The 24,226-nt window shown below is 41.1% G+C and overlaps 2 protein-coding genes across 2 annotated transcripts in view; one reads left to right on the forward strand and one right to left on the reverse strand.

The window, feature by feature from the left end:
* Positions 1-18,380, reverse strand: nhlrc2 (NHL repeat containing 2). Its single transcript, XM_072666906.1, has 11 exons — positions 18,214-18,380; positions 17,065-17,217; positions 13,002-13,457; positions 12,561-12,682; positions 12,292-12,421; positions 8,952-9,045; positions 7,950-8,181; positions 5,464-5,586; positions 5,090-5,299; positions 3,984-4,188; positions 1-2,071 (listed from the first exon to the last, which is right to left on the reverse strand). Exons 1-11 carry the CDS (start codon positions 18,374-18,376, stop codon positions 1,815-1,817), a joined length of 2,145 nt encoding a protein of 714 aa, XP_072523007.1. The 5' UTR covers positions 18,377-18,380; the 3' UTR covers positions 1-1,814.
* dclre1a (DNA cross-link repair 1A (PSO2 homolog, S. cerevisiae)) overlaps positions 18,358-24,226 on the forward strand; it is a 9,652-nt gene continuing 3,783 nt past the window's right edge. Inside the window, exons 1-7 of the mRNA XM_072666905.1 lie at positions 18,358-19,341; positions 19,972-21,354; positions 21,951-22,084; positions 22,242-22,360; positions 22,811-22,954; positions 23,207-23,352; positions 23,723-23,877. Coding sequence (XP_072523006.1) covers positions 18,888-19,341; positions 19,972-21,354; positions 21,951-22,084; positions 22,242-22,360; positions 22,811-22,954; positions 23,207-23,352; positions 23,723-23,877 — 2,535 coding nt within the window. The 5' untranslated portion in view covers positions 18,358-18,887. The remainder of the gene's footprint in view (positions 19,342-19,971; positions 21,355-21,950; positions 22,085-22,241; positions 22,361-22,810; positions 22,955-23,206; positions 23,353-23,722; positions 23,878-24,226) is intronic.

The following is a 24,226-nucleotide window of genomic DNA, read 5'->3' on the forward strand; positions in this document are numbered from 1 at the left end:
TTAAATAAAGGTAATAAGTGCAGACCTTGTAAACAAGCACTGCTATTATAACAAACTCTAAATAATAAGTAATTCAAGTGCTCAGAGTAACATTGCTGTGTTAAAGGACAATGCGTGATCAGAGAAGAAGACATGCTAAATAATAAAGCTATAGACAAAAGAGCATTGTAGCACTGCCAGTAGGACGACTGATATTTTCCTTCAAGTCACTTAGCTATGTGTACAGTGCATGAAAATGAAGATTTAAGACTAATAATGAACAACATCCAAACACACACAGATTTGAGAAAACAATTCTCGTCATAGGTCAGAACGTGCTATTACACAAAGTTATCACAATGGCCCAATTATGCCACATTCAAGCAAAAAGAGCTTGCAACCATATACTGCTATTTTACTTGTATCCTTCTTTACCTTTTCTGACTTTATACATGCTAGCGACGTTTGGCCTTATATACTGAAATCAGCTGTCTGAGAAAATGAATGCGGTTAAAACTGGGAGTTTAAAAGATTTGAGCAAAAATGGTTCTTATAGTCAGGTTTCAATGAAAAGATAAGGTATATCAGATGTGAAAGGAAGACCTAGATTTGACTGACTGACTACACAAAAGCCTCGACAGCCAAAACAGCTGGGTAATGTGCAAGCACTTCTAAGAAAAAGGCACTTTGTTCTCTTTCCCACTGCCAAGTTATCTTTAAGACAGCATGAAGACGCACCAGCCAGATTCTATCACTGGACGTGTGCTCACTCAATGCTGTATAATTCTCAAATCATATCATAAAATAAGCATAACTCTTTGCATCATGTATGTATTACACAAGTGTTTCCCCAACCTTGGTCTTGGAGGCCATCTGCTCTAAACATAAAAAAAAAATCCCTCTTCCCCATCAAACCCACAGTTCCTAAGTGCATCATTCACTCCCTTCATTTGAATTTACAGCACATTTACATATCTGTCTATTCAGCAGTGTTGCCCCGCCCATTAGGCCACAGTTATAAGGAGTGTTTGAGCCTAGACTGCTACTTGAATTAAGCAGCCAATCAAAACAGAGCTCAATAACATTCAGTCTAAAAGGTACAGTAAGACACTCAGCCTCTTTAACTCTTAGAAAAGGAAAGGCTGGAAAATGGTCATGCAAAAATTAATAATGAACGTTGTTGAACATAAGCCTACACAGGAAATTAAATGCAGTTAAAGTGTAATATTACATCACGGGCACACAAAAACCTTGTTCTTTTTCACATTTCAATATAATTTGAATCAGACAGTTTTTTTTACATCATATTAGAAATTCTTGATGGATTAATCAATAAAAATGCTCCAAAACTGACTGAATACACTTCCATTAGGATTTGTTTGTAAATATTTCCCCTTTTTCTCCCAATTTGGCACAGCTAATTAACCACACTCGTTTATAGCTCCCCCTAGAGATACCAGAAGGGTAAGGACTTCTCCTCTGATACATGTAAAGTCAGCCACCACCTTTATTGAACTGCCAACAAGGCAGCAGCACCAGGCAGTCATCTACCGACCCATCTACCGACCCGGAAAAAGCACGGAATTGTGTTCTCGGACTCTAGCCACTGATGGCAAAGTGGCATGGCTTGGGATTCGACCTTGCAACCCTCGGGACACATTGAGAGTTAAGAAAGTTTAAAGGTAAAGTGGGCATTTTGGAGATAGGATGTTTCCGTAACCGGGATGATATGGACCATTTAGAGCAGAGAAACAGCTAAATAATTAGGGCCAAAAGATTCTACAACCAGGATTGGGTAAACACCATTACAGTATATGAAACAGTAAGTGCTTGGCTTAGAAGGTATGTGCCAGAGTCACGGCAACTGTGCCATCCTTGGGTTTGGGGTCTACAAGCAAAGGCTGTATAAAGGACGCTGCCTTCATCATACACGCTCCTCCCTCGGTGAGGCAGCAGTAGACCCAAGCATTGAGGGTTAATGTAGGGTCTGAGGACAAAGGAGGAGCTGGGACAGAGCAGGTGATGGATAGCGGCTGGGATAGATCAGCAATATCACCGATCATAGCCTGTCCTTCCAGTAACCACTCATGACCTGCAGAGCACAAGAACACAGTGAACTCAGTCATAAATCAGCAGCAATTACTGTAAAACCACTGACTGATGCTCCTTTAAATAAAACAGAATACGTGAATGGTTTTTCTACACGCCTGTGTGTGTGTGTGTGTGTGTGTGTGTGTGTGTGTGTGTGTGTGTGTGTGTGTGTGTGTGTGTGTGTGTGTGGATTTAATGGAATTTTTTTGCAGCTTGTGAGGTCGCTCAGCATGCACACAGACATGCTCTCATGCTCTCGAAGGGGGAGAACATCTTTTCATGTTGAGTGGTAGCACCCTTATTTAACAAGGTTGCTGATGCAGTGTGAACAGACAGATAGAGAAAGAAGAAGCAGCTACATCCCTGAGTCTGCAGTGCCTGTGCATGTGTGTGTGTGTGTGTGTATGCGCTACTGGCTTTGTACCAAGGGCATGCCAGAAAGACAAGTGCCAAACTGAATTAGGACAAGCTCCAATCAAACACGCACCTTAAACACACACAGGGGTGTGTGTGTGGGGGGGGGGCAAGGCACACAGCCCTTTTTTACCATGACTTTATCTGGTCTAGGTCCTTTCAAAGGGAATGAATGCCTTCAGCTACTGTAAGTTGCACCCATTGCTAACACGGATGTACAACTGCGCACACACACAGTTTGTCTAGTCCCTGTAAATAAGTACTGCCAACAGAATAGAAGCAGATCAACATGAACCTTTGGTACCGTGCCTAATGCCAGGTGTGGGCTAGAGGACTATGAAGTTCCCCAGCATTGAGCATGTGAGATCACTAACTAATGCAATCAATGCTCCTAGTTTCGAGTAGAAAGCCTTCCCTGGACAGTAGAGACAGTTACTCCAACAAAAGCAGGATAAACATTTTTTAATGCTTTGGCTCTTGGAATTAATCAGCAGGTGTCCTTTTGTCCATACAGTGTAGGTAAACCACGCCATGGCAATACTAGTCACACAATTATCCACCTCCATTTATTGAAGTTTAGGAATGCTGCATCTTGCCTAGTCTCTTTGGATTGGAAATGCATTAACCTTAATGAATCTGCGTTAAAACCATGTATCTCCAAAATGATAACTTTACACAGGAAAGAAAAAAGCTCCAATTGACTTCAAGTCAATGTAAAACATTTTATTCTGAATAAAGTTGTAGCATTTCTTTTGCTCCATTCATAATGAATGACTTTTAACACGAAGTAAAGAACAACTGCAAGATCCACGTTACGTCAAAAAGAACAAAACAGCAAAATGGAGATACAAGGTTTGCACCTCAGCAATAAAATGAGTGATATGGACCCCACTGGTGCAAAGCTCATAATGAAAATCAAGGCAATCCAACAATATTCTTTTGGGACTTTCAGCACCATCATCTGCCCAGGGAAACATTTGCAGGCAATGAGTGCTACTGTAATTAAACAATTAAATAAATAGGTTAAACTCCTAAGGAATGGACTGAAAATTGCTATCGAGTTTTATCTGGAATGTTGCTTTGATTAATGTGGAGACAGAACGAATCTGTGCAATAGTGACAAAATGATGAAGAGGGAGATGAGGAAATATAAAGAGGAGTAAGGGGAGGGAAAGAGATACATAGAGCATGCTGGTGTGTTCTGAGGCTCAGAGGAATTGTTAATTTTTTCCTTGGACTTGCTCCCAGTGTGGCCGGCTGGTCCCTGCAGCCTGGTGAAAATGTGTGAACAAAGCACTCCAACAAACCGCTCCTTGCAGCAATGCATAAACCCGAGGCTATCCAACTCCCTTGTGTTTCATTCAATTGAAGAAAATCCCATAAATCTACTGAATACCATACATGTGGTTTTCTTATCCTCTGGTTTCGATATTATTCAACAGTGAGACTGTTAATGACTGTTAATGTGATGATCAACGTAGACTTCATAGACAACATACCTTCAGCAGAAAGACTCCAGAAGCTGGGCGCCTCCTTGGTTAGTTTGGTGCCAGCAGGTAAAGTCAGGCTGAGGTGCATTCGGATGGTCTGTCCTGCTGACACAGGCAGTGCAGCAACACTGAGGACAGGGGCTGACTTGGGAAGCTTGGGAACCTTTCGGACGGTGACAGTAGAGGCATCCACTTCCTCTACTGCAATAGGGAACTGGAGGAAGACGAAGGAAGACATGAGAAGTGAGGCAGAGGGAGCAGAGATGGGCAATGGAGGAAAATTGGCTTCTCTTCGATTCATTAGTTCAAAGATACGCAATTAAGGAGGAGTATCAGATTTCATAACTGCTAGCAAAATATTGAGTACAATAGCATTTTTATCACTTTGACTAATTGACCAGGATTAATTATGCTCACTTTTGACTGTTGGATTTTTTTTATTTTAAACTCTTCCCCAAAAATTTAGCAAAACATTAAACAGCTACACCACGAGAGTGCTCCATCTAAATCTCATACCACATGCCAAAAAGCTGCATCACGGTCGGTCGGTCGGAGAGAGCTAGCCAGCCATATCACAACATGAAGTACCACTTGGCTTGCAGAAGCCAACAAAAGCAGAGAGTGCCTAAAAGGCTAAAAGCTAACGCTAAGCTGACCAGAGAAGGGAGAACTGGTCTTCAACTTCAACACAGTGTGCTGAGAAGACCCATAGAGGACAGCAACACTATTTTTTTTGGGTGCCCTTCATTGCACTTTTCATTCTGAGGCAAAATTACAGGGTTGTAAACAGGCATTTTTATTTTATTTTTTATTAAACAGTTCATTTTATGCCTCCAAAAAGACACTTACTTACTATTTATACATCATTTAACAACACAAAATACTCAATAAATGCATTCTTTGGCACCTTTTAATATGACAATTCCTACAACATGATTTTCGTGAGATCATAAGGACACATCACCCACCCATATTATAAAAAAAAAAGAAAAAAAGAAGTGTGCAGGGAACTTGCAGGGAGGTGCTAAGTGAGATAGCAAACTAAAGAGAGTTACGGTGACATACAGCCAACACAAACATGTGTACACAGACCAAAAAAAACATTTGCCACTCACCAGGGAGACAGTTTTGGTCTCCAGGTCCAGCACTTTGATGTGATGGTTGTTGGTGTCCGCTACGTACAGCAGCTTGCCCTCCTCAGCCACACACAGGCCACCAGGCTCGTTGAAGCTAGATTCTGTGAAGCCTGGGCCAAACACATTGCTCGCTTCCCCAGTACCTGCCAGCACCCTGCACTGCTTAGTCTTAGGGTCCACTACTTTGATCTGGAACAGAAAGCTATGCTTTGTAATATCCATGAAAAGACATCTGTGTAAGCTCACAGCATGACGAACGTGAACAAACACAGCGAGAAACTTGTGAAATGGGTGTCACTGCAAGGGAATAAAAGTTCCTGAAAGCATAACTTTATTCTCTATAGCAGACAGACCTTGTGGTTGTACGAGTCAGCAACATACAGAAGGCTGCTGCTGGCATCCCAGGCCACTCCTAATGGGTGCTGAAGCTTTGCATCTATTCCTTTACCATCCACATCTCCAAAAGCAAAAAGATTCTGCCAAACCAAAGAGAAGAAGCAAATTATAACATTTGTGTTTATGAAAGCCATTCATAATCATTTTTTTGCAAGGCCATTTTTCAGTAGCTCTTTCAGAGCCATTTTTTTGGAATTAAGCAGGCTGGTTTTGTAATTAGGCCTTTAAGACTGTAAATGACCTGAATTTTAAGTGCCTGCTTTGTACTGTGCCTCATGTAAAAAGCAGCCCAGGCAGCACTTTAATGTGGATAGGTAGAGACTACAGACCTAAGGGAGCCCTAGAATGTCTAACTGTATTACCCTTGGCATAGTGCAATAAGGAGAGTTCAGCACATGTAAGTGACCTACTGTAAACACTGTTGCCTTTTCATTAGAGAGAAAATCTGGCATAACCAAAACAGGATTGGAAAACAGCCCAATTCCAACACCTCAAAAACAGGGTTTCATAACAGTCTAGACTACTAGTTATAGGAATACGGGGCCAAACAGATTTTGTTGTGCCAGTGTCCATAGAGGGGAAACTCAAACTCGGCATGTGACAAAGCAAAAACTGGAGAAAGCAAATGGGGATCTACACTAGACACAAACTTTTATGATCTCTTCTCCCCTTCATCCACTCCTAACAGGACTAACAGGACTAACTCAAAAGACTACCAAACTGGAGCTAACACACACAGTCAGTGAGGCAAGGCTTAAGGCTAACCAGCTACAATCTCTTCACCTTGCTAAAAGCACATCACACAGAGAGGACCCAACACTTACTATTTTCACATTAAAGGAAAACTTATTTACAGTCTTTCCACAGCATTACCAGTGTTTCCATCCAACATCAAATGTATTTACAAAATACATTTTTCAAGATACAAATCTTTTAATATAAACACATGCTTCCAAGCTGGGGAATCGAACATGAGTACTGACTGGTTGTGTTGTCAACCACAGATTAATAACCACAGTGGTGGTGTCAATCTGAACATCTTGCTGGACCAGGAATTAGGTACAATGTACAAGTGGGGCAAATTAGAAACAAGCTTCCTCTGCCACTTCACTCTGCTGGAGTCACAGACAGGCTTGTTTAATATCACCAATCAACTCATCTAACGAGGCAGGAAAGAACCTAATTACACACAAATCTGTCTAGCATGCACAGAGCAACACAATCCATTCTCATCGCCTGCCGGCGGAAAAGGCAGGCTGTGGGCCGGAAAACTCACACCTCTGAAAAATGTCTTTATTAAGGTGGAGGAACTAAGGGAAGTACTTTTTCTGTCTAGGTCATCTTGGTTCAGTACATAATTCATAATTGGTCCCCAGCCTCATTTATTAAACGTCTAAAATTACAGCAGTTTGGGAGACCTTATTTTTGCTCAACCAAACTAAAACTTTAACACATCGTTACAATGTCTTCAAATCTGACACGTAATCACTGCCTTAATTTACGAAACCATAAAAATGAAAATTACTCTGTGAGCATTTTTGAACTGATTTGTATTACAGGGGGACTTTCCCTGCACTTACAGAGCTGCTGCCAAACTCTCCGGTGAAAGGGGAAGACAAAGTGCTACAGGGCAAAGAGCATAAACTGAAGCTGATTAGAGCACAGAAAGGAATGGCTGGCTGCAGTGCCAAAGAAGCAGGCATGGAGGAGATCACGCTGCTGATCTGACCACCTTTCATAGCAACTTATTACACAAGAGCAGAGGAGAGAACTCCCTTCTGACTGTACAAGGTCACCCCTGAATGGGTACATCCTCTAATGAAGGAGGAGGAGGAGGAGGAGGAGGAGGAGATGATGATGAAGAAGAACATGATAAAGAAGGAGGAGGAAAAGAAAAAGAACATGATGAAGAAGAAAAAGAAGAACATGATAAAGAAGGAGGAGGAAAAGAAAAAGAACATGATGAAGAAGAAAAAGAAGAAAAAGAAGAACATAAAAAAGAAAAAAATAATATGAAGAAGAAGAAGAAGAAGAAAAGGAAGACGGAAAACAAAAAAAGAACAAGCAGAAGAAGAAGAGGAAGGAAAAGATTACTTAAAGGAAGAGGAAAAGACAATGATTAAGGATGAAGAATTAGGAGGAGGTGGTAGAGAAGAAGCAGAAGAAGGAGGAGATGGAAAAGAAGAAGAAGAAAAGGAAGGAGGAGATGAAGAAAGTGGAGGAGGAGGAGGAGGAGGAGGAGGAGGAGAACAGCAGTTTCTTTCTGTAGGACATGAAATGTCAAACCTAACCAGACACTGACTTTTCCTCTGGATCATAAAAAGCACACAAGAGACTCCCAATGCTAGTTCAATTTTGATAAACTTTACGATGCAATGGGCCAAATGTTGAGAGCACAAGTAAGGCTCCCATAGCAGCTTTAAAAACTGATGTTGACACTCACCAAGGGGTCTCTCTCGCCTCCCACAACATGCTTGACGGCCCCATCGCTCAGCGACACACTTCGGATGGTGCTGCTCTCACTGTCCGCGATGAAGAGGCAGTTCCACGGCTGGCTGGAGACAAGGGCCAGACCTGATGGCTGGGCCAGGCCAGCCTTATGAGGGTATGCATTATTTCTGTTCTCCTCATTCCCACTGCCTGCAAAACGCACACATGTGCCTTTTCCATACTCACTGCAAACACACATTGATAAAAGGAGAGAAGACGACACTGAGTTTTATTACAGTGACTGTTCAAAAAATGTACATTAAGAGATGATGGAGATGAAGATACTTTAATGAGAGAATATGGAAATAAAAGTCACATTTTTACATTAGAATATCAGACCCTATATACACAATATTAGCACTTATAGTATAAACAGAAAATGATTTGGTAGAAATACACTACATGGACAAAAATTATACTACAAATAATGGACAAAGGCTTTCTACTAGATTTTGGGACAAAGAGTGTTAGTGAGGTCAGGGTGTTGGATGATCACCACCCCAACTTATCCCCAACTTCTTCCTAAAAGTATTGGATAGAACACAATCATTCCACTGCTTCACTGCTCAGTGCAGGGGGGGATTTATTCCCCTCTAGCCCACAATAGGAATGGTCCCAAAAGGTTAATGTTTATCTGCTCCAGAGTGCCCTATCGGCAATCCTTCTCTAGACAAGCTGAGTGCGAGCTTTTGCACATTCAGTCAGCAATAAATACAACTTGAAGTAGCTGAATGCATTTATTAAAAGGAGTGTCCACAAACGTTTGGACATAGTGTATTTCTGAAATGCATGTTTAATTGAACATGAATTAACACAAGTCAACAATGAATAACTAAGTCACATGCTAGGAAACAGCTTGCTGTACCCTAGTGGCAGCACACTAGTGACCTCTGTGTGTGTGTGTATTGTCATGTCCCTAGTGAACATAAAGTGAAAGCTCTAGGGAAGATTTCACCTTCCTTTGGGCAGCTTCCCATCCTCCAGGAACACAGCCCAGATTTGATGAGTCCCTGCCATGGCAATCCACAACACGTTATCCTCTATTCCACCTGTGCCAACACAAACACACACCAACAGAGTCAACACTCTGACCAGTACACACATATGGCCATAGTTTAGGATAATTTCTCCAAGCTTATTTTTACCAAAAACACAAAACATGTGAATGCTGAATATCTTGTACAAATCAGATGAGCATCATGTCAAGGATGCACTGCAAACTACAGTGGGTCCAATTCTCTAGCCTGTGCCCATTAATGTCTAATGAGTATTTGGGTGCCCTAGTGTGTCACAGTGCCCACCAACAGGAACAGCACGGTCCAGACCCAGACAGCCATTAAATTCCATTTCAATTAAACCTCATCTAAGCACAGACGAGATAGTGTCTGTATTCAAGAAAATAGTACAGCACTCAGTGTGCGTGTGCGCGTATTATGAGAGGAATGGGGAAAGAGGGCTATTGCACTTTTGTCTAACAATAGCTGGCTAATGGTACTATGCTTATCTAGACAATTTCAATTGGCCTGAAGCCCAGCTACGAAGGGGAAAAAAGAGCTTTAGAAATAAATAGGAGGAAAAACATGCGGAAGAAGAGGAATTAAGAAGAAGAGGGATTAATTGGAAACCTGTAGCTTATACACATTATTGAGAAACACTCACCAAGCATTTTATTAGGAACAGCTGAACACCTATTAGTCAAGCAATTACCTAATAAGCCAATTAATCATGTCACAGCAGCACAATTCATAAAATCATCCAGATCCAGGCCAGCAACTTCAGGTAATGTTCAAATCAACAATCAGAATGGAGTAAAATGTGATTGGCGCCAGGCGGGCTGGTTTGAGTATTTCTAGAACTGCTGATCTCTTAGGATTTTCAGCACAAAAGTCTCTAGAGTTTACCCAGAACAGTGCAATAAAGAAAAAGCATCCAGTGAGCAGCAGTTCTGCCAACAGAAACGCCCTCTTGATGTAAGAAGTCCAGACTGGCTAGAGCTGTCAGAAAGGCTACAGTAGCTTGGATAACCACTCTGTACAACTGTGGTAAGCAGAAAAGCACTTTGAACCTTGAGGCAGATCAGCTACAATAACAGAAGACCACATCCCGTTTCACATCTGTCAGAAAGTAATTATACTTTAAAAATTGTAATTATTTATACATATTCAAATGATATAAAAGAAGAATAGGCTCAGATGTAAAAGCATGGACAATTCTATATTTTTCAAAACTGCAATTTGGCAAATAATTCACTACTTTCAACATTTCCATTCCTTTTTTATTTAAACTAAACTCCTCAAACCCACCATTAATTCTAAAACTGCAACTGCATTTTCTACATTTGGAGATTTATGTTTCAAATGTTTTCCCCCCACAGTATTGTTGAGTATCAAGCATCCTGGGCAGAGAAATAGAGGTCAGACTAAAGCTAAGAAGCTGCTGAATAGGGAGAAGGTGAGTACAGCTGGCCGAAAAACAGAGCTAATGCACTACTGAGATCAAATGCTCAAAACATTCTCCCACTGAAACGGACACCAAAAACACACATGGACATACCCTTTCACCACGGAACCTTACCCAACCTCAATTTTCTGCTTCTGATGACCATATCCATTGTGTATTCATTAGCCGTTTGTGAAAACAGCATGACCGCACCACCAAATGCCCACAACAGATTTCTGATTGCGTAAAAAATTAAAGCCGGAGGTACCTTTTTAGATTCATCTCAGTTTTGCAATGAAACCAAATCAATCATTCCAGATTTATGACATGTCATCTCGTCCTGTGTGTCATATTTTGCTTGTCAACTGAATTTCCCAAACAAGTCGAAAAAAGCATTTTGGATAGCATTTCATTCTAGCAGGATTAGCTGTCAAAGAAATTCTAATATCAATAAATACATAGATAAATAAATAAATAAATGCTGTGTGGACCAATTGCTTTAGACAAGCCAAACTTCGTTCAAGACAGCCGTGTTCGTTCTTCAAATGGCAGAGGCCTGTTTGAAGCTCCAGCTAGTTCAAACCAGTTTTTGATCTCAGCATCTTCTGAGCTGAACCCAAACAACACAAATGCATTCAGCTTGTCTAGGACTAGCAACCAGTAGACTAAGTTGTTTAAATCCTGGGTAGCTCTAGACAACCTGAGCCTATTCTATGAGAACAAAGCTCTTGGGCCAGTCACACTCCTCACGTGGTGAAATGAAAGTTACAAATGGTATCTGCAAAGAGCACTACAAAAAGAACTTCTAAGAACAGGAACTGTGATTAGGAGAGGCCAGGACAGATTGGACTGATAGGGAGACGACATTGGGGTGAAGGAGATGAATAAAAAGATTATAAAATGGCTCCTGGCAGAATAATAAACTGAAGCTTTATATGAGACATTAAATTTTATGAGTAAGACTGAAAGAAAAAGATTAAGTGACCCTAATTCCAATGCAAGAAGGGAGTACACAAAGGGAAGAAATATTAAGACAGAGGAGGCAACGTGCCAAATACAGACTCAGCAAGAGGCAAAGCTCCACTTGACCCTGTTGTTCTGCTTACTTCAGAGCCATCCTATAGCATGATAAAGCATGATTTGTTCATATTTGCCTGGCTTGAGAACTAGGTACAATGAATCTAAAATATTAGCTTAGCAAGCTAAGTTTGGTTTTAACTCTGGCTATCATAATGGAGACTTAACATCCAGAAAGCTCAGACATAAGCTGATGTGGGCCTCCTAACGTTGCTTATTAGTTCTATAATGCAGAAAAAGACTTATTCTTAGTTATTAACCAATGAAACATGAGAGAAAATGTCAAATGGGCAGACAGATCTAACGATTGTTAGGGGTGGTCACAGTAATAAGGAGCTAGGCTTGGTTACTGTTGGTCTTACTCACCAGCATCGGTGCCAGACCTCACTCATACTTCTGTGACTAAAAGGTAGTTCCAAATGTCACTAAATCTAGTGGAATCCCTTTTTAGAAAAGTGTCTGATGTTCGCCCCTGCCCAAAGAGAAACTTGTGCATCCAAGTTTAATGGAAAACTGATTTTTGACAATTACTTTGAATCTTTTTTTTAAAAGAAAATACTGAAAAAAGCGCTTATGAATGTTATCTTGGGATGTCCGCATGCTTTCAACCGCCATCCAGTGCCTGCATTGTGTAATTCAAAGTCTGGTGGACTCAACACAAAGCTCATTACAAAAGGAAAAAGTGGGTGAAATTATTCAACAAATTTACCCATAAAAAGGTTTACACAGAGGACTCAAATTTGATTGTTTTATAATGCCTTGTAATGTAAAGTCCTCACCTGCAGTGCCGAGGGTAACATCCCAGGGGGAGCTGACTGGCTGCTGGAGTCCCATTGCCCCACCCTCCTTGTCAGTGCCTTGTAATCCAATACCAGCTAAAGTTGTGACTCTTCCCTCTGAAAGGTCAATCTGATAGAAGAAATGGCGATTTACTGCTTTAAACAGAGACACAATGCAGCATGATGAAACTCATATTAACAAGCATCGCTCAAAAAAGTATGCCAAAGCCCAGGGGTGCACTGCAGAGCTGCCCTGATTTTTCATTTACCCTCCTGATCAGATGGTTCTCATTGTCAGCCACAAACACAGTGTCTCCCTTTATGAATAGTCCTTGAGGAGAGTTGAACAATGCCTCAGAAAAGTTTCCATCCTTCCATCCGCTTCCAGACCCTACCATAACAAACAGGAGAAGAGCGATTGAGAATGTGAAGTGCATTTAGCAAGGTTCTTATCTTTAAACATCCGTTAAATAATAATCTGCTGGATCGATGAGTAATTGTGTTGTCAAATAAAAATGCTTTATAATTTATTTGGTGCACCCTAGACTCAATTGTTACTTGGAGATTCATCTGAGACACAAAAAGGGATTTGCCTGCCAAAGCAAAATCAATCTGCCCATTTCCAGAAGTATTTTACCAGTCCAGTGGTGATGAGTCATCAGTTAATCAATTACTCACACCCATCCCTAGCAAAGAAAAACACTTCTTACCTCCTACAAAGTGCAGGACTTTCCCAGTACTGGAGACCACCAAAACCCTATGATGTCCTGTATCTGCAATGGCCAGCTGCTTGCTGATGGGATCCACTGCTACCTTTCCAGGGAAGGAGAGAATGGAAGGAGGTATGCAATCTCTGAATAGCTTAATTCCCACAGCATGGTCTCGCAGCAGGCCCTGCTCTTCATAGTGCTTGAGAGCAGCAGAAGTAAACAGGAAGAGCCTTTCTCGGTGGCCTTCACCAACCACAGAGAACAGCAAGTTTCCTCTGGGCCCCAGGATCACCAGGGTAGGCCAGCAAGCCACCTCCAACTCCTGCCATAGCCGTGCATCACGGTCATTCACCACTGGGTGGGTGATGCCATACCTCAGCACCGCAGAGCAAATGTTCTGTAGAACCTTCTCATTGGGGAACTTTGCTGAGTGAACACCTACCACAACCAGGCCATCTAAGATAAAAGAGGGTGAGACAAATGTCAGCAGGCACAGATAAAAGGGCAAAAGGAAAATGGTTATCATATCATGTCCCATTGTTGTTGTTTTTTTGACAGTTTACATAATTAATTTTATATTAAATTAACCAATCAGTAACCATGCAGCTGGCCTAAAGTGTAAATATCATATTGCTTCTTCATGGGTTCTAAACCAAGAATGGTAAACCCCACAGACTGGTATAAACCTGCGTCCCACACTGCTGTATTTCTGGGATATGCCCTCAAGCAAAACTGTTTTGCACTTCATTAACTCTTATTCTCTGGCAACAAAGGAACTCTGTGTTCCAGTTGTTAGAATCCTCATCATATACTGTAGGACATGAACACTGTAACAGAGTGCTGCCTGCTTCATTTTATAACATAAACAAGATGTAAAATACTGTGCAAATAGATACCATTACCAAAGTGTACATCTTACAAAAGGAACACCATGACTAATGCAAGTAAAGTCAAAAGAAATGAGATTTCTTCAAAGCCTGTAGGTCTAAGAGGTTATATTAAAGTGCCCTGAAATAAAACTAGGTCTCCAAAATATTTAAAAGGCGTTTTAATAGGAACGTTGATCAAACTATAAATATTTAATTGCCCAAAGAAAATGGATCCCAAAATACAAAAATGCACGGTTCCTTCCTAAACAAAGTACTTTTGTTCTTTTTTTTATGAAAAAAGGAATTCAAGGCTATATATAAAGTAGAGTTTCACTCAAACAATGCATGAATGTATAATTGACATGTTGGTGGATGTCTTATTCAAGCCTTGGATGAATACATCCTGTTTGTCTGAGCTGTCAAATTGCCTCCCTGGTTGATGGTTTCTGAAATGGCTTTTTGTCTTCATCCATTTATGGCTTTTTTTAAAGACCTATCCATATTTCATACGTGTTTGAAACTTTACAGACAAATTGCCAAGTTCTTCCTCACTAAAAACGTTAGAAGACGAGACAAGATGCGATTAACTTCAGAGTCACAGTTCTTAAAAGGAAGATTAATCAAAAATGACTTTTTTTTTGGTGCCTTTATCTTTTTGTGTTTGGTCACTGACTGAGCTGTGCTTTCCTTTCACCCCAGGACAGCTGATTCCCTTTGAATACAAATTACAGTTTTAAACCTTTATTCTTACTCAGTCCAAAATATGCAAAACTACATTCAAAATGATTTATTTAATTTTTTAGACTTAGTAATTACTTTTTTACGAGGCATGATTTCATTAAGCATCTTTCTTTAATAAAGAATCCAGGTGAACCTTCAAACACACTTGTATAGCCAATCAACTAAGCTGATGAATAAAGCCGATGGGGTGCTTTCAAATCAACTGGAAGAGTAAATCCCATCAACGATGAACAAGACATTTAATAAAAAGTGTCCATGCAACCCTCAGGCAGCCCATTACTACCAAGGTGCAGCTTTACATCAGCTTCCCAAGTTTGTTTCCTTTCCGCCGCTTGCCACTCCTGCCGCCACAAGCTCAGCCCGCCTTTTGTCTAATTCAAGTGAAATGTCAGAAGAACTACTCTGCCTTGTCACTAGCTGCGACATTCTTCTATTCCATGTCCTCAGGGTGCGAGACAAATGAATGAAACGTATAGATGGCGATTTCGACATTCCCGCTTCAGTCGTCCATCAAAATATTAAAATTCATAGGCTCAGCAGCAAAGAACTGCAAACCACGCTTACAGAAAAGTGAGGGTAATTTCAGTACATTTTCTCTTTATGCATCAATGAATTTGAAATGCACCTACAATAGCTAAATATACAATGCACGCATGTTGATATTTCTCATTTCTCAGTGCACAAAAATCCCAGGCTCATTCAGTCCCAAAAGGAATAACCATCCCTGCTGCAATGGGATGCGAAAAACACTCCAGACTGCCCACACAGAGATTTATTTAAATATGTGCACTGCAATATTAAACCCCCTTTCACCAATAATAAACAAGCGGTAACCTGCTGTATATGGAACTTGAATGGTACACCATTATGGCATACAACTATGGTAACGTAAATGGCAAGAATACACTACAGATATGAATATCATCCAACAAATTCATGTAAAATATTAACAGGGTGTAATAAAGTGACTCTACTGTACAAAAAGCTGCTTCTAGGCAAACGTGCTATAACAGAACATGGTGTGGGAGTAGAGGGGGCTTGGGCATGTTCTGAGGTACAGTAACAGAATGTACTGAATTCCGTGCCAGAGAGACCTTTGTAACTTTTGAGATAGGACAGTGAGTGGGCTAAGAGCTGACTGGCTTGGCCTGCTTCCTTAGATGACCCTACTAGGGGGCTAATGATATGCCACTGACAGCTGGAGCTGATAGGACTTTTCAACAGGGTGCTATAATAAGCCATCAGCCAACAGAACGACTAAGGTTAGCGTTTAGGCCTGCCATTGTGCTCTTGCTCTGTGGCCTTGTTTATATAAAAAAATAAATAAATAAAATTAAAAAAAAGTAAATTAGAACCTCAGTCATGGGGGTCCAATGTGTCTCCTACATTCCTATCCCCAATTTAAGTAATTATAAAACTTCATTATCTGAATGAATGATTTGAATAAGTCAGATTTTTTCTGCTTTTGTCATTAATTTACAGGAAAGTAACCTTGTTGAGTACTAATGTTCCACTGTGTTTGAAGCTGAAGTACAGTAAAGAAGAAAAAGACCGCAGACACACCATCTGACTCTTTACATCTATTTAGTGACTATTACCATAGGACATTTTACCTTCGGATAACAAACTTTCAGGACATGTCTTACTGCCTAGTAACAGGATCCTCTTATTCAGGCAGCCTTCTGTGGCATTGTTACCTTCAAATAACTAAAGTTCAAGTACAAGGTCACTGACCAGTAAAAGGGTGAGTAGCGCTGTTATCGCTGCTACCCTGGAATCTGGAAACTTTACTATGTAACTTTGCTAAACCATCAGGAAATCATTTACCCAGTCATGTTTGTGCCATGTTTATAGATCCTAGAAAACAGGACATTTCTTTCTTCTGGCTTGGATTTTTAAAACTCGCAGTTTTAAAGCAGTTTATCAAAAGTTGGATTTGTGGCATGCTGCCATCTTCAGTTTGGCCACAAAAATTTAGTTTATCTAGCAATAAATTATAAAATTAGCAGATTGAGTAAAGTTACAATGTTACAGTACGTTAATTTAACTGTGCCAAGGTTTCCGAAGCCACTTAGCTAAGAAATACTGTACTTTTTGAAAAATGATTGGACCGTTGGATTAAAATGTGTTCTTCAAACTGTTCAAAAATCTGAAATTTGTATGACTTCTCCATAACCCTTTCTATTGAAAAGATGGAACAAAGCAGATAATAAGATAACAGCTGTAGTCAAACAAATGTCTAGGGAATGCAAGACTGGGTATTACCCGTAACATCGCCATATTTCAAACCTTAATGACTTTTGCAGGTTTTCCAGGCATTAATTTATAGGCTACTATAAGATCCTCCTTAATCAGGACAATAACAGATAATGTATTAGGGTAGGGGAATTTAATATGGCTACTTAACTTAACAAGAGACCAGAGAACATAGATAGGTAGGTGTGAGTATGTACCTTTAACAGTGTGACGCTGCTCCAGTTGGTGCAGATCAGGCAGTAGATGAATGCAGTTGATGCAGCAATAGGTGAAGAAGTCCAGCACCACCACTTTCCCTGCCAGCTCCTTTTGCAGAGACAGAGGACCCTCAGTGTTCAGCCAGTCTAGTCCTGCAGTACAACACTAGGGTCAGACTGCCACATCAACACCACAGAAGTGTTTAACTGACTGCTGTGTGATAAATAGCAATAAGCAAATGACTATTTAAATGCCACTCTTTCAGAGAACCAGGATTAGTATCGCTGCATTGATGGAATTGCTTGCTTTGTGCCGTGCTGCATTATCATGCAAAAGTAGTACATGAAGGAATTCACATGGTCAGCAACAATGCTCAAATTGGCTGTGGCATTCAAACAATGACCTAATAATGATTCCTAATAAGCCTGATGAGACCACTACTCCACCTCCACCAGCCTGGACTTTTGACAGGTTGTGTCCACGGTTTCAAGCTGTTGGCACTCAATTCTGATGTTACTCGGTGTCTCAGCAGAAATCAAGACTCATCAGACTATGCTACATTGAAGAAGCTCTTCAGGTTCTGTTCAGCTTTCTGTTCTTGGCTGACAGAAGTAGAACCTGGTCTTCTGATGTTGTAACCTATCCACCTCAATGATCGACGTGTTGTGCATTCTGACCTGCTTTACTGTTCATCCCAACTATACAGAGTGTTTATCTGAGTTACCTGATTCTTTGTTGCTCTCATCAACAAGGCGTTTCTGTTTGAAAGGTGCGGCTCACTGAAAGATTTGTCTTAACTACACCATTCTGAGTAAACTCCAGAGACTGTTATGCTGAAACGGTTTTTATGAAGGTGTAGGTGTACATTATTACTAGCTATAACAATCTAGTACGACATATAATAATAATAATAATAATAATAATAATAATAATGTATAATATTAATGCATATAAAAAAAGTTGTTTTTACTTTTTATCATCAAGACTTCTAGCTTATGAAAATAAGAAATTAAGTATCTCAAAGTATTAAAATACTTAATTTCGAGTTTGAGCAAATTTAGGAGAGAGAGAGAGAGAGAGAGAGAGAGAGAGAGAGAGAGAGAGAGAGAGAGAGAGAGAGAGAGGAACTCAATCGTTTCCACCCGAACCTTCCTCAAAATCAGGAACTTTCAAGTCTTCCCTTCCGTCCAGTTTTCGAAGGTACTCCGAGACGAGTTCCTCCTTCTCCTCCTGAGTGGTCGCGTCCTCCAGGCCACTGTCTAACTGGCTCTGAAGTGGAAACAGAGTCGAGAGGCTGCTGTAAGTCGCCATGTTCCCTAGCACAGCGGCAGAAGGGGAAACTTGCCTCTGAAATCGCGATCAGCACATTCGACATACACAATAAGCACATCGCATTACAAAATCTTATTATAAAAAGCTTTCAAGACCTTCAACTAGCATACATACAACTGCAAACCAATTCTACAGGTTATCTGACACACATTTTAGAGACTTTAGGATAGACGAATTATTGTTTGGAAAATGCTGCTGAGAATGTGTGAGGGTGTGTTCTTTCCTCAGTGGCGGTAAGCGTGTATGTAACAGGACTGGGGCAGAGGAGTCCTCTGTGTTAATAAACGTGTTAGCTGTGCGTTTGTTACGCGAAAGATGTTTACACGATAATAAATACTGACAAAACGGGGTTCAGACCGGGTCTTTACTGTTTTGTGTTGCTACGTTATGCAGTTCAAAACAGGTGTATTCCTGCTGTTGCTGATGGCTGTTGTGTTTGTGTAACTTAGCTAGCTATCTATCTAGCATAGCTCCTCTGCTGAGGTGTGAAATGTCACAGAACAGTTCAGAAAGTGATATCTGGGAGTATAAATCTCTTAAGAAGACGAAAAGACAAAATAAGTCTCAAAAATGCAACGAACATGTAGCAAAGAGGCAGATGGTGACCAAGCAAGGGATGGCTAAGAAAAAGTCAGCCCAAGACACTGGAGAGAACAGGGTCAATAAAAAGGGCTCTGATGTGGAGTCTAGTACAACCGATGGAGCATCTACCAGGAGTCCCCTGCCCGAGGAATCTGTCCAAGACATTCGTCTAAACGGATCACTGACCACTGCCACTGAAACACACGGTGCCGCTTCTCTTGGGAGAGATACAGAAAAGAAAAAGGACGGTCAAACCGGGGGCTACTGTCCTGTCTGTCAAATGCCTTTTTCTATCTTGGTGGTCCAGTCTGAGCGGTGGCATGTTGCTGAATGCTTGGATACCTCTGGAGAAACTACCAAAGGTATGCTTTCTATACATAATTTAAAAGATAAAATGCATGTGAGTGAAAGGTCCTGGCTGTGAAATTTGAATGTTTCTAATTCCATTAGAATAGGACTCTCTAAAGCAGATAAACATGAAGCCATTGGCACTGCACCTAAGTATAAAGAAGTATAAAGCCCCCCAGCATCAAGCTGCAGAGCAGTGGAACTGTCCAATACTTTTGGGAGGAGTTGAGAAGTTGTGGAGGTGGTGATCATCCAACATTCTGCCCTCACTAACACTGCAGTCATATCCTCACAGCAGTGCTCCAAAGTCTAGTAGTAAGATGACAAAGGCAGCATAAACCTTTTTTAAATGCCAGTGAGTTCAGAAGAAACAATGAGAAGGTGTCCAAGTACTTTTGACCGTGTAGTGTATTGGCTTAAAAGATGACTAGTACTGGACAGATGTTTAGGTTTGACATTTCAAACCAATATTTGATGTGAATGTTTGAACTCCAGAAGAGCTGAGGCTGCGCACAAATGTTCCAATTGAAAAATGTCAATATAACTTATCTCAAGGACAAAACAGCATCTTGCTACCTGTCCTGCCTTGCATGCTAGATCCTAATTGCATTGTTTATGTTCACTGCTTTGTCTGAAATTTACAGAATGCCCAGATGGTCTCCAGTGCTCTTCATCCATTCCAAATCACTACAAGAGGTACAGCCACTCTCTTTTAGCTCACAGTCGAGCAATAAACAGCTCAGACTCAGGACTAGATGGACATCTGGAGCAGAAGTCCGTTAACAATGATTCCACCATCTCCAGTAAAGAGAGCTCTGTGGACAGTGCAGTAAATCTGTCTTCAGTGTCCAGCCAGAGTGCCTCTCCTAGTCATGGATCCCAAGAATTTCACACACCTGCTGTTTACCCTAATGCCTTAATGCTACTGAGGTCACCAGCCCCTGAGGATGTTAAGAAAAAGAAAGGTTGGTCCTCCTCTGCCAAAGGATCTAGATCCCAGTCTTCATCTCAGGAAGCTAAAATTAGTAGTTCTACACCTATTAAAGAAGGAGACTGCCATGCTGTTCAGATAGTAAAACAGGAGCCCTCTGCTTTAAATGATGATGATTATATCTCCTACTCTCCCCTTTCTGAGCTCCCTGCTGAAACAGATACAACCTGTAGTAAGAAAAAACTCTTTCACAGTACTGCACTAGTAAGAGAAGATAAGGATAATGAAGATGATTCACTGATGCTGTTTGATGAGACAGGGAGCGAAGATGGCCTACTCTCTGATGTCTTGGACCATTTTGAGACAGAGAACAGCAGAAGCCAAGAAGATTCTCTCATTATGGAGTCTACTTACACCTGTGACCAATTAGAGTCCTTAAAACATTTTGAAGGTACTGCTGTTGATACATGTCAGTTCAGTTCCCTAGTTAGAACCTCAGAGGATAAGCATTTGTTGACTGATAGTGAAGGTAACGCTGGTAAGCCTCAGTTACAGTCTCCTGGAAGTTTAGTACTGGAGCATCTTCGTGAGCACATATCTAATTCCGCAGATTTCAGGAGTCTTGGCTCTGCCTGTGCAGATTTGAACTCTGTTTCTAAAATGCTTTCCACTCAAACCACCATGCCTACCACCCAGAACCAGCCCCTCTCCAATACACCCAGGAAAACCCAGACCAAGGTCTCTGGGTTAAAGCAAACTGATATTGGCGTGTTCTTTGGACTGAAGCCATTGGGTAGAAAGGCTGAAAAGGAGGTCAACTCAGTGAAGGAAGAGAATCTACAGGTGAGCTCCACTCCTAGGAAAAGCTCTGCAGGAAAGAATGCTAAGCGGCAGGGTCGGCAGCGCAAGAAGAGTACTGCAGTGCCTGAAGAGTCCACAGCAACAGCGGCAGCCGAAGAAGGAGCTGCTCAGCCCACGCAAACAGAAGGAGGCAGAGGAGTGAGGGCAGGGGGGAGGAAGAGGTGGAACAGAGGAAGAGCGACAGATGGAGGACCAGCAGAGCCCAGGCGATGCCCGTTCTACAAGAAAATCCCTGGTTAGTTGGCTTGTTAATGCTTACTTGTTTGAGTTGCATGCTTTATGTTTCAACACATTCCTTGTGCCTCTATTTACGAAATTCTACTGAATTGGAATTGGGCAAGCATGTTTGCTAATACAAGGGGTTGGTCATGAATCACACACTACCTCACAACACACACATCCTCTTGCATTTAGAAGTGCACTCATCCATTCCAGACTAGCTTTCATGAATTAATACCCAAGTAGGCATTTCTGGGGTCTATTTATTTTAACCAACTGTCTGAGGGGAGAAGATTAGAGCTTGATGGGCCGTTTTGGGGTCTAGTCTCATTTGCATGAACCAAGAGGGTAATAAAATATGCAATGTGTTTGTGCAATATTGAATTTGGTAAGTAATAAGAGTAATAAGACTGCCGAGACGACACTGACTTGTTGCTTCTTTGCCATATTTAAACCAAGTTGTGAAGTACATGTTATAGTGGCAGTCAGTTTTGCTGATGTATTATGTGAAGTAGATTTGACATTAGGCCACATAAAATGTAAAATGGCCAGATGCTTTATGTCCTGAAATGTCATACTGTTCATTCGCTCAGTCTGCCTGTCTTTACCCAGGAACTGGCTTTGCTGTGGATGCGTTTCAGTATGGGACCATTCAGGGCATTACAGCCTACTTTCTTACGCACTTCCACTCTGATCACTATGGAGGACTAACCAAACATTCAACACTTCCTATCTACTGCAATAAAGTAAGCCTCTATTACTTTAAAGTACGTGTGCATAAAGCTTACATTAGTTCATGAAGACCTTGTAATTGAGCTGAGTAGTTGGATAAGTTGGACTGGATCATAGTACTGCTCTTAAACTGTTCTGCAAGGGTTGGCTGATGGGCCTCTGTTATGGTAGATAACAGGTAACCTGGTGAAGAGTAAGCTGAAAGTGGATGAGCAATATGTCCACATTCTTCCAATGAACACGGAGTGCATGGTGGATGGTGTAAAGGTCACTCTTTTGGATGCTAATCAGTGAGTGCTGAATCTTTTATACTCAGCCCTATGTGGGTTTGTCTGTTTACAGTGGTTTACCTCTGGGCAAAATATGTTACTGTGAATAGTAAAGTGAGTAGAAGAGGAACTGATCTCCAATAGGGTTAGTTGTTTAAAAAAAGAACTTAATGACTTTTGGCTGGCTTCAAAATGTGTTTACAAGCATCTTACTTGCCAAAGGGGTGCCCATATTTTTTGTTTTATTTTAATGTATTTTTTTTAATAGAAAGTAATCATTCTTAATTATTAATACATGAAAGAAGTATGCCTTTTGGAAATCAGGTCATTGTTTACTTTTAACTATAATAATAATAATAAATAAATAAATAATATATAATAATAGTTATTGTCTCTAGTCTCTAATTAATTTTGTGCATTTTTACTAATTTGTGACTGCATGACTGATCCACTGAGACATTATCTTTCCAGCTGTCCAGGGGCAGCTATGTTGCTGTTCCTGCTGCCAGATGGCCAGACTGTGCTCCACACAGGTGACTTCCGGGCTGATCCGTCCATGGAGCGCTACCCAGAGCTGCAGGGCTTTAGGATTCAGACGTTGTATCTGGACACTACGTGAGTCTTTTGTCTGAATGCAGCCCAAGAACAGAATGGCTCACTTCAACTCGGAGCAAAACATAGAACTGTCTAGAACTTGAGGATCACTTCAGTTAATGCTTGGTGTCCTTAGGTAATAAAGATAACAGTTACGGTAGTCGCTGAAATTCTAAGCCACATGCTTATCTACTTTCCCAAAGATGCTCCATGTCCTTGTAAATGTAGGTAGCAGCTTTCACCAGTGTTTTTGTGTCCCCTGTTCTGCAATAGGTACTGCAGTCCAGAGTATGCGTTTCCCACTCAGCAGGAGGTGATAACCTTTGCTGCTAACACAGCCTTCGAGCTGGTTACACTCAACCCTCGCACGCTGGTGGTGTGTGGCACTTACGCTGTGGGGAAAGAGAAGGTTTTCTTGGGTAAGTGACATTTTCCTTCCTGCTATTCTAAGACCTGTTTCTTCGTGTTCACACATGGCTTCAGGAGTTTCCAGTGGAGAAAGAAAATCCTCTTTGGTGTCTAACAGCATGAGACGTATCGTGGAGGGATTAAGGAAAAATGTCAAAGATAATTCTTTCTCTCCTGATGTGCTCCTGGTTTGTTCATCTCCTTTTGTCTAGCTTTCTGTCTGGCCCTTAGGCAACCATACCTTAACTGCCAGCTCAAATGGAAGTTTCATGTGACTGAGAATCCCATCCAGTGTTCTGCTGTTCCCTCTTCACAACAAATGCTCATGAGTAGCAACATATTTTTTTCTCTCTCTCTCTCTGCTTTCCTATCCCTTCCTAGCCATATCTGAGGTGCTAGGTTCTAAGGTGTTTATGTCCAGGGATAGATATAACACCATGTGCTGTCTGGAGTCCGAGCAGATTCGCAAGTGTATCACCACAGAGCAGAAGGCATCTCAGGTCCACGTTCTCCCCATGATGCAACTCAATTTCAAGGTGAGTTTTGGTCTGTTTGGAAGTTGACAGCCAAACAAGTTCGTTCGAGAATGCAGCATCCAAATAAACCTTAATGGTGGCCATATGGCCAATTTAATTTGGATTGTAATTGCTCTAATTTGGCCTCTCATTTGAATGTGTTTTTAAATCTCTCATTAGCATACTCAGCAGCCTGAGTATGCTAATGTGTGCTAGGTTTCAGCACAACATGACTAAAGTATTAAATACAGCTACAGAGTGCAGCAACACTGGCACACAGTCACCCTGGCAAGCATTTTATTTACCCCACAGATTTTTAGGGGTCAGGGTTTTTGGTTGGTTTCTTTGTTTAACCAGTGCTGATGGATTA

The sequence above is a fragment of the Salminus brasiliensis genome, chromosome 22 (assembly GCF_030463535.1).
Source record: "Salminus brasiliensis chromosome 22, fSalBra1.hap2, whole genome shotgun sequence".
Classification (NCBI taxonomy): domain Eukaryota; kingdom Metazoa; phylum Chordata; class Actinopteri; order Characiformes; family Bryconidae; genus Salminus; species Salminus brasiliensis.